Source organism: Pistacia vera, unplaced genomic scaffold, assembly GCF_008641045.1.
Source record: "Pistacia vera cultivar Batoury unplaced genomic scaffold, PisVer_v2 Contig840, whole genome shotgun sequence".
Classification (NCBI taxonomy): Eukaryota; Viridiplantae; Streptophyta; class Magnoliopsida; order Sapindales; family Anacardiaceae; genus Pistacia; species Pistacia vera.
The window spans coordinates 444,261-456,004 of record NW_022196713.1 but is presented as its reverse complement, the minus strand read 5'-3'; the positions used below and the strand labels follow the sequence as shown (position 1 = coordinate 456,004).

The 11,744-nt window shown below is 35.2% G+C and overlaps 1 protein-coding gene across 1 annotated transcript; it reads left to right on the top strand.

Moving 5' to 3' along the window:
- The first annotated feature begins 5,845 nt into the window (after nucleotides 1-5,845).
- On the top strand, nucleotides 5,846-6,988 carry LOC116118320 (receptor-like protein EIX2). Its single transcript, XM_031404310.1, has one exon. The coding sequence runs from the start codon at nucleotides 5,846-5,848 to the stop codon at nucleotides 6,986-6,988; it is 1,143 nt and encodes a 380-aa protein (XP_031260170.1).
- The last annotated feature ends 4,756 nt before the right edge of the window (nucleotides 6,989-11,744 follow it).

The following is an 11,744-nucleotide window of genomic DNA, read 5'->3' as shown; positions in this document are numbered from 1 at the left end:
GTTATTTGAATTTTCTTTCCAATATATCTATATAATCTATCTCAGAACCAACTCTGTGGGAACATTCCGAATTTAATAGAGTTAACCTAAATTAATTTAATAGATTTGAGCTTAAACAATTTGTCAGTTCCATTGCCTCTTATAACTTCCAGTCTGTATGCACTCAGTCTTTCCAGTAATGCTTTGTTTGTCAGGTTCAATCTTCCATTTTTTGTGTTATGGGATGAATGAGTCAAAGAACCTGATTGAAAAGTTAGCCCTTAGAGAAAACTTTTTAGATGGAGAATTACCAGATTGCTGGATGAATTGGAAACACTTGACAAGCTTGAATTTCGATAACAATAAATTTTCTGGTAACCTTCCAACCTCAACTGGAACTTTAAGTTCTCTTAGATCGCTACACCTTCGTGAAAACAACCTTTTTAGACCAATACCAATGTGTCTTAAAAATTGTACAGAGTTACTAGAAGTTGATATCAGTGAAAATGAGTTTGCTGGAAACATTCCAGCTTATTGATTCTCAATCTTCGTTCAAATAAGTTTAATGGTGTTTTACAAGCAGAAATTTGTCACCTGGATTCTCTACAAATCTTAAATCTTGCTTGCAATTAACTTTGTGGACCTCCACTGCCAAAAAATTGTATTGTGACTTCTGATGCTGGAGCCAATTAACATGAAATGGGCTTGCTGTGCATGACCATGACTATTGGATTTATGATGACTTTCTGGATTGTAATTAGTCCTCAACTTGTAATCAGAGGATTTAGATTTGTGCATTATCATTTCTTAGGCAGCTTTTGAAATGAATATGGGTGTACTGTAAGAAAAAAATTGCTGGTTATTTAATGTTTGAATCAATATCCTTTTATGTAGTTCAAGTCATTGATCAATGATCATATGGATGATTACATTAAAAAACAAAAATCTATTGGCTTCTAAAAGGTTCTCTGTTTTGAACAGAGCTTGAAACAGGAAACCCTGGAACAGAGTGATTTTGTTATTTTGCTTTAATATTTATTTATAATGCTATCAAACGATAAGCATTTTAAAACATGAAAGGGATAAAAACATATATTTCTGATTCTACCAGCAACTTTATCCTCTTCACAGCTCTATCACTTGCAGTTATGTTGATAGTATTCAGAACTAATTCCAGTTTTTTGTCCATTAACATCCAGCTATTCCTCTTGACACACTTAAAACATATATTTAAAATTTATATACCAGGCCTAGCTATTCAAACAAAACTGTTTCAAAGATCCCTCCATCACACTCTTCAGAAGATTTATGAGTAATCCAGAATGGTTTTTACTGCTACTTCACGGTAACATTACTGTTGAATCACCACAGTAATGTTACTAGAACCTGAGGAACCAGTAACGTTACCATTATGCTGCACCATCGCTGTATGGTTACTGTACCTCAAGACACTTTGTACGTTACTGTTGCAATGTACCATCGCGGTAACGTTACCGGTGCCTCAGGTTCTGGTAACATTACGGTTGCAATGAACATCACGATGATATCACTGGAAGCTGAGGCACGGTAGTCATGCTGTAGCATTACAGTAACCCTACTGCAACATGAGGTACCAGTAGCAAGTTACTGAGACAGTAGGAGCAGATGACGTTGCAGGTGGAAAGCATAGTGCAATAACATTACACTTTCATACAACAATAACATTACACTTTTATACAACAAATCTACTCACTGTTATAACATTACACTTTTATACAACAAATCTACTCACTGTTACACCAACTATTCAGAGATATCTAAAAGTTTGAAATTTAAAACAAAGTTTACAACTAATACACCCTTAATCACAGCTAAGAGCAACTAAACTTATCACCAAAACATATCAACTTCAGCAGCTCTTACACGGCAGAATGCAAGGCAAAACAGAGAGCTCTTTTGGCGCCGAACGGTTTTTTCAAAACAAACTGAATTTCAGTTATATTTCCAGCAAAATATCACTGTTTCAACAAAAACAAAGACAAAGATACCGGAAAAGAAACCTGAAGGGACCGCTAATATGCAAGTGTGAGTTTGATCCACCGAAATGTTGTTACAAATTTTCTACGCATTTCCATGATATAAGTACGAGATATTGAAAAAGAAGGACGAAGTTAGAAAAATAAGAGCTATAAATATTGTCTTCATTACTTGGTGTCCATGCCGTACGTAACAGGTTATAATTATAAACAGTGAGATGTAAAGCAAGTCAGAGAATGGAGAAATTTTCAACTTGGGTTCTGGTCCACCTTAAGACTTTGTGAACAGGTAAGACACGAGTAAAATCACAATCTAAATTCTTTGATCTCTGTTTCGAACAGAGCTTAAAACAGGGGACTACGTGAAACAAAGAAATCAAAAGATAACTTCAATAACTTTCCGCTTTAATCTGTGATTGGGTTTTCCAAATTTGTCTTCTTTAATTGACTTGGGAGTCTACATTCTACAGAAGTCAATGAACACTGAAAACCATATTCAACCTTCTCAAATTGGACTGTGAAATGCCATTATCGGTCTCTTGCAATTGATGATATTCTCATTCACATTTTCTATTGCAGGGGTGGTTGAGTAGATTACAATATAATCCCTCCACTGCTGTATGTAACAGAGTAAAAGGTAACATTAATTTCCAGGTAAACACTGTAAGGTCCTACTTTTCAGACTTCTATTCCAGAAGAGCTGGATAAACGGAGCAATTGGTCATTCATGAGAAGTTCCATGGATGATGGATGCTATAAAGAACATCAATCTACGATGATGGAAAAGATGGTAATGAACATGAAGTGGACTGGTTCTATGTAAGCATGGCACTTGGATTTCTGGTGGGTCTCTGGGCTTTAATAAGTCCATTACTCGTCAGCAGAAAATGGGGGTTTATGTATTATAATATTTTAGATAGTCTTTGGATCAAATCTGGTAGTGTTGTAAGAAACTTTTGTGGGTTGTTTTCTGTTTGAAGCTATGTCTGTACTTTGTTTAATGTACTACAATCATGATTATCTGAAGTGTTACAATAAATATCAAAGTTTGTTTGCTTCTGCTCCAGAAAAGGGTTCTTCTTTATTTATTTTTTGGGGTAAAAGTCAAATGTTGGTTTCTCTCAAGGGATTTTAACAGTAAATTGTCTGCGTTATAGGTTCATTCTGAAAGGTCTTTATTTTTTAGATATATGATATATCAAACACTGCTCTTTCATATTTTACTTCTTTATATGGAATTGATCTAGCATAACCATAGTTTCTCTTTAGCACCATATATAATTTCTCTTTAACAGAGCTTGGAACTGGGGATCCTAGAACGCAGTAATTTCCTAGGAGGTCATAGCGATGACCAAATTTTCTCTTTAGTTCTTAACTTGAATAGGAATTGAAATAGGGATCCGAAACAGAATGAATAAAACTTACAATCAGGACACTATTTCTCTACAAACTAAGCAAAAACTTTAAATAATTATGAATGGCAAGTTATAGAAAGTTTATACCATGGATGACTTGTCGTTCATTAAATTTTTAATAGATGATATGTTGTCCAACATTACAGATGAGTTGATTAAATTTTTATTAAGTGTTAGAAATGAATAGATGATGAACATCATCTATATTTTCTTTTCTTTCAGGGTCTCAAGGTACATTAATAAGCTATTTTTGTTTTGGTAACTCGCAAATAGATTGTTAGAGCATTGTTGTCATTAAATTTGTTACACAATGCTCTTACGGGAAGAATTCCAAAGAATATTGGTGTTATGGGATCATTAATCTCAATTGATTTCTCTGCAAACCAGCTTTATGGTGAAATGCCACAGAGTATTACAAGTTTGTAATCTTGCATCATTTGCACTTATCTTATAAAAACTTGAGCGGCAGAATTCCTTTAAGCACTCAACTTCAAAGCTTTGATGCATCCTACTTTATTGGCAACAAACTTTTGGACCTCCACTTCCTAATTGCACTGACGATACTATTTCAGTACCTGTACCTGACCACAAAAATGGAGAGGAAATTGACGATTATGGAGATGAAGTGGATTGGTTCTATGTAATCATGGAGCTTGGATTTGTTGTTTGCTTCTAGAGTTTTATAGGTCCTTTATTAATCATCAGAAGATGTAGGTTTATATATTGTGATTTCTTGGACTCCCTTGGCTACATGTTTTACAGTGTTGTAAGAAAGTGTTAGTAAAATTTTTGTGTGAAGCTGTGTCAGTTTATGTACTTCATTTATCAAATGAAGAGTTATAATAAATGTGGGAACTCTATTCGTGTGTGTGTGCGATTGAAGGTGTAATTTGAAATATAATTTTGCAACCACGTAAAAGAATGGATCAACAGAATGATGTTTTCTTAAAATAGAAGATATACTGTTAGTCTTGTGACCTGAGGTTATTCCGTGTCTCTCTAGTTAGGAATTAACAACCTTGATTTCCGCCATTGATCAATCTTTGCTTGATTTTGGTTAACACCCGTGATTTCAGCCATTGATCAAGCTTTTGTTGATTTGGGCTAATAGTGTGATAAGAAGAAGACGTAACAGAGAGGTTAAGTAAGCAAGTACTGCCAGCATTTCTCCATCATTCATTCACTTCAATGATATATTAAACTTGAAGGAGGGGTTAGAAAGTTCAATTAAAACTTTGATACTTTTCTATTGTAACCATTATTGACTAATTAAATCAAAGTTTGATATTCTGTCCTCTTTAATTGACTTGAAGTCTACTCTGTTAATTGGACCACTAAAATTAGAAGAATTTGCATCTTTTCCAAAATGTGTGATGAGAAGTCACCACTAGTTCTCTATCAATCCAGCTTTAACTATTAATTCGCACCAACATACACACACTAGTTAGTGTTGATTCGTATTTTGTCCTCCTTTAACTGACTTGGAGTCAACTGAAGCGATTGAAGACTGAAAATGATATGCAACTTTCTGAGTTTGACTCTCATATGCTATTGTTGATATCTTGCAGTTGATAATATCATCATTCACATTTTCTAGCTATTAGGGTTTAGTTTGTGGCAGAGATGATCATCCATGTTTACATAATTGATCTAGAGATGCAGAGATGTACAGATCTTTTGGATCATGATCAATCCTTCTTTATTGACTAATTAAATGTCCTTTAAATCAACAGTAAGACTTTCTTGAAACTTACACCGTAGATATGTGAGGTCCTACTTTTCAGACTTCTGTTCCAGATGAGTTGGATAAGCTAAGCCATTAAATTGGTCATTCATGAGAAGTTCCATGGATGAATAGATTTACTCGGGTCAGCTGAATAAGATTTGGCTTGGAGTCTACAAACTTTATTAATGTGAACCATTGAAATTAATTGGATGGATGAAAAGTTGTAGTTGTCTTTGTAATATGAAATGATACTTTCTATTTACTTTATAAATAACCTCTAGCTCCAAGCATTACAGATGGTGTTGACATATTGTTAAAATCATTCTTAATTTCTTGATGATTTAATAATGATGAACAAACTTTCTCTTTAATTTATAATTTGAACTTGAAACAGGGGCCCGAAACAGAGTGAATAACTAAAGTAATTAGAATTGTGGACACTAGTAATATTTCTCAACAATTTTTCTGGAACCATACCGATATGTATCAATAACTTCAATGCCATGATGACAATGAGCTCTAATGACCATGAAATGGATATAGGTTACGTGGAGGATTCATTTCTGTGAATAAAGGTCAACTTGTTGAATATAACACAATTCTGAAGTTTGTGAGAGTCATATATCTTTCAGAAATACTTTCTTAGGAGAGATTACTATGGAAGTGACAAATCTTGCAACATTGCAGTCACTGAATCTAGGTGTCATAAGATGAATGAGTCAGAGCACAAGATGCAAATTCTCATCCTTAATAACAACTTTTTGTCAAAAGTTATACCTGATTGTTGGATGAATTTGAAATCCTTAAAAGTCTTGAATTTAGGTAACAATAGATTCACGGGTAAGCTTCCAGCTTCTATTGGGACTTTAGGTTCTCTTAAATGGTTAAACCTTCGCAAAAACCACTTTTCTGGAACAATTCCTGTGTCAATCAAAAATTGTACAAAGATGGTGTCACTTGATTTGGGTGAAAATGAGTTTGTTGGAAATCTCAAGGTGTGGGTTGGAGGGAGATTTTCAAGAATGAAGATTCTCAACCTTAGATCAAATAAGTTTTGTGGCCATTTACCAAAAGAACTTTGTAATCTCCGTTCTCTACAAATCTTAGACCTAGCAGATAACAACTTCTTTGGAACCATACCAGGATGCATCAATAACTTCAGTGCCATGAAGACAAAGAGCTCCAATGAGGAAAACAATATGAATTATGAACCTGATGAAGGTTATTTATCAACATATTTGGAGAGTGAACTACTTGTGAAGAAAGGTCGCATTGTTGAATACAGCACAATTCTAAAGTTCGTGAGAGGAATAGACCTTTCAAAAAATAACTTCTTTGGACAGATTCCTATGGAAGTGACAAATCTTTCAGAATTGCAGACATTAAACCTATCACACAATGGTTTTACTGGAAGAATTCCGGAGAACATTGGTGCTATGACATCTCTAGAGTCTATCGATTTCTCCAGAAATCAACTTTCAGGTGAAATCCCACAAAACATTTCAAGTTTGACATTTTTGAGTGACTTGAACTTGTCCAACAACAACTTAACAGGAAGATTTCCTTCAAGCACTCAATTAAGTGGCTTTGATGCATCCTGTTTGACAGGAAACCAACTTTGTGGGCCTCCACTTCCTAATAATTGTACAATCAATAATCAGAACAGAGGAGAGAAAGATGGTAATGAAGATGAAGTGAACTGGTTCTTTGTGAGCATTGCACTTGGATTTATTGTGGGATTCTGGAGTTTTATAGGTTCTCTACTTGTCATCCGAAGATGGAGATACTTGTATTGCCAATTCTTGAATAGTCTCCAAGACAAACTGGGCAGTGTTGTAAGAAAATGTTACTAGTTTTTTTTATTTTTTATTTTTTATTTTTTTATTATTTTTTTTTTGTGTCTTTTGTCGTTTGGAGCTTACTTTGTATGTACAATGAAGGAAGTGAGTAATTGTTTGAACGTTTGTCATGAAATGATATCTGCTATCTTTTTTTACAAATCAAAAAGATTATGTTAATGCATTCATTACTTTAACACGCTGATCAATGACTAGAATTGTCCTAGAATGATCAAATTTTTTGTTCTAATGGGGCCTGCAAAAATTGAATAGATGACATAAATGTGAATAATAAAATATTAAAGGCAAAATGTCATGATCAGCCTGAACATCACCGCTTCTAGTACTCACAAATCCCACATTTTTCTGTCTTCCATAAACAGATTTCAATTTTTGATCTGCAAGACCGACTCTGGACTTTCTATCTCCCTTGCTCACAAACAAACCCGCATACCCATTTCAACAGACGGTTTTTTAAACATCATTTGTGAGTTCCAATATGGAGGAAGTGGTACAACTTGGCGTTGAAGTGAGACAAGAGTTGATGGTTGTTACAATGACTCCGTTAAAGTGATTTAGGGGATATTTGTCTAAGCTTATAAGCTGATTAAACTTACTTATAAGTTTTAAAATTAAGCTGACATGTTTGTTTATAATTTTTTTGAGCTTATAAGTTGAGCTTATAAGCTAAAAAAAATAAGTTGGGGGAGAAGTACTCTTTTTTTTTTTTNTTTTTTTTTTTTTTTTTCGTTTGGGGCTTATTTTGTATGTACCATAAAGGAAGTGAGTAATTGTTTGAACGTTTGTCATGAAATGATATCTGCTATCTTTTTTACAAATCAAAAAGATTATGTTAATGCATTCATTGCTTTAACACACTGATCAGTGACTAGAATTGTTGTAGAATGATCAAATTTTTTGTTTTAATGGGGCCTGCAAAAATTGAATAGATGACATAAATGTGATTAATAAAATATTAAAGGCAAAATGTCATGATCAACCTCATCACCACCGCTTCTAGTACTCAAAAATCCCACATTTTTCTGTCTTCCATAAACAGATTTCAATTTTTTATCTGCAAGACCGACTCTGGACTTTCTATCTCCCTTTCTCACAAAGAAACCCGCATACCCATTTCAAAAGACGGTTTTTTAAACATCATTTGTTAGTTCCAACAATGGAGGAAGTGGTACAACTTGGCGTTGAAGTGAGACGAGTTTGATGGTTGTTACAATGACTCCATTAAAGTGATTTAATACCCTTTGTTATGGTTTAATTGAATATATATTGAGACAATCTGTGAATTTTTGAATTTATTGATGAAAAATCACATTTTAATGTTATCTTACTAATTTTGCATTTTGGAATGATTTTTGGAAATGGTGTGAGTTGATATTAGGTTGTGGTTTATGGATTATGGTTGATTCTGTCTCATTTATGTTTATTAGGGGGAAAATGTTATGTTTTCAAAGGGTGTATTTTGTCACTTTTTAAATGTACAAGGACTGAGATTATCCACATTTTCTATAAAATAAAAGGGAACCGTGGTAAGCCCTTGCTCATCTCCTCTCCACTGGATTTCGACCATCTCCGGCGACCCTTCTTCTTCCAAAACTCCGATCGGCCGTCACCTTCATCACCTCCATCATCTCCTTGAAGATCCGCCGCGGTTTCCATTCATCACCATTTGCGCGACCACGATTCTTCGTTTTTCCGGCGACGTTTTGTCTTCTTCGACGTCGTTTCAGCTTCCCCAAGCTTTGACTTCTTCTTCCCATTGCGGAGACCTGTTGGTCGACGTCTCACATCACCGTTTTGCGCCGTCGCGGCGTTCCACCTTCCAGCTGCGATTCTTCGTTTTTACGGCGACGTTTCGTCTTCTCTGACGTCGATTCAGCTTCCCCGGGTGCCGACCGTCCTTTCCTCAGCGTTTCCTAGCATTTCCGTCGCCTTTCACCATCCGCCGCCGTGAACCACAGCCGGAATCCTCGGCTGCCGACGCGTCTCTTCATCACCATCCTTTCCATTGCATTTGCACCTACTGTTCTTGCCAGTATTTACAAAGATTTGAGTTCATTGAAAGAGAAGATTGTTGCTTTAACTAAGTTTGACAATTGGGGGGATGAAGATAATGAATTAGCTGTTACTGTACGTTCACCATTTCAGTTGGTCCAAACTTGGGCTTGCGAAAGGTTTTTACACTTGAGGCCAGAGCTTAATTTGATCAACATGGGTGAACGAAGATTTGCTTGTTGGCATGAGCAATTTGTTGTTGTTGAGAATGTGAGGAAAGTAATGGATTCAGCGAAAGACGATTTCGATTGGCGTCCCTATGTAAAACCTGTTACAAATTGGAACTCTCCCAAGTTTTATGGAGAAAAAGAAATGTAGATTTCATTTGATCCTAATTTATCTGAAGAACTACAGTCATTTGCTCATTGCCTGAGGGTCTCTAAGCTAGTTGGCTTTGAATGTATAGAGCAATACCCTCCACATCGTGTTGCCATGCAATTTGGAATGGACCAAGATCTTCCACCTTGTGTTGCTCGAATCAATGAGACTCCTTCTATTGCTTGGAACTATTACAGTAAGCCAATTTGTTACGATTTGTATATTCCATGACGACTAAATGAGGGAGATGTAACAAGCCAATACTCAGAGTGGTGGAAACAATCTATCTCATGTCTGCAGGGTGCTAGTGAGTGTAGCTTCACTGGTACTAAAAAGATCATGGAGATGGCAAAAGGAAAGAAGGAAGCTGATACTTGATCAAGCTTTAAGACAAAGCCAAAGATATTGGGAGGAACAAATGCAAAGAACTTTATCAAAAGGTTTAAAATGACACCAAGGAGGTTTGATGGAATGAATAAAATTGATGGTACCTCTACTCATTCTAGTTCCATGCTGAAGAGTTTGAGGGAAGGGAGTGACTCCTTGGTTCCTCCGGGTTTTCCTTCCAAAATCTATTGTGGCTGAAGCAAAAGATTCAGCAGAAGAATGTGATATGACTATTGCAGATTTTATGAAATCTAGCATAAAGCATCGAGGACCAATTCCAGATGGAATTACAAATTTGACATCTCTGCGGCAACTTGATTATCATTCAATCCGTTGGTTCTACAATACCAAGGGTTTACAAATTTAGTCTCTCAGACCTTTCTCTTAATGTCAATAATTTCCTTGGTACAATTTCCGTACGTGTCTGGGAACTTCTCTCAATACACTTGATCTGTCAAATAATAATTTGAAGGGAGAATTCCAAATCTTTGGGAAGATTTTCCAATTGAGATCATTTTCTATCTCAAGTATCAAACTGGATGATGATATTCCAAGTTTCTGGATTTGAGTGAGAACCAACTTTTTGGTCAGTACAGATCAACTTGGACAATTTAAGAATTTGACATTCTAGTTATAACTCTGGTTCTAGTCCTATCCTTAATTAGGAGAACTTTCATCGTTGCAATCTTTAGATCTTCTAATAAAAAATTATCAAAAGATTGTTATGTTGATGTATCTGGAAATCCTGTTAGTTGAAAGTAGTCCTCAGGGGATCCCTCCTTTAAACTCCAACTATTAGGACTAAGATCTTGTCTTAGGCCTCAATTTCCATTATCGCTCCATTACAAAGGATTAGTTTATAGATATATCAGACTCAGGAATTTCAGATCTCTTTCAATTTAGTTATTTGAATTTCTTTCCAATATATCATATAATCTATCTCAGAACAACTCTTGGGAAATTCCGAATTTAACTGAGTTAACCAATAATTTACTAGATTTGAGCTTAAACAATTTGTCAGTCCATTGCCTCTTATACTTCAGTCGTATGCACAATCTTTCCAGTAATGCTTGTTTTCAGTTCATCTTCCATTCTTGTGATGGATGAATGAGTCAAAGAACCTGATTGAAAGTAGTCCTTAGAGAAAACTTTTAGATGGGAATTACGATTGCTGGATGAATTGGAAACACTTGCAAGCTTGAATTTCGATAACAATAAATTTTCTGGTAACCTTCCAACCTCAACTGGAACTTTAGTTCTTAGATGCTACACTTCGTGAAAACAACCTTTTGAGCAATACCAATGTTCTAAAATTGTACAGAGTTACTAGAAGTTGATATTAGTGAAAATGAGTTTGCTGGAAACATTCCAGCTTGGTGGAGAAAGTTTAGACTATTGATTCTCAACCTCGTCCAATAAGTTTGATGGTGTTTTACAAGCAGAAATGTCACTGGATCTCTAAAAATCTAAATCTGCTTGAATTCTCGATCGCCAATTCAGCTAACTTTGTGGACCTCCACTGCCAAAAATTGTAGTGACTTCTGAGCTGGAGCCAATTCTGAAATGGGCTTGCTGGCATGACCATGACTATTGGATTTATGATGACTTTCTGGATTGTAATTAGTCCTAACTTGTAATCAGAGATTAGATTTGTGCATTATCATTTCTTAGGCAGCTTTTGAAATGAATAGGTTAGTGTTTTATTTATGTTTGAATCAATATCCTTTTAGTAGTCAAGTCATTGATAATGACATATGGATGATTACATTAAAAAGCAAAAATATATTGGCTTCTAAAAGGTTCTCTGTTTTGAACAGAGCTTGAAACAGGAAACCCTGGAACAGAGTGATTTTGTTATTTTGCTTTAATATTTATTTATAATGCTATCAAACGATAAGCATTTTAAAACATGAAAGGGATAAAAACATATTTTCTGATTCTACCAGAAATTATCCTCTTCACAGCTCTATCACTTGCAGTTATGTTGATAGTA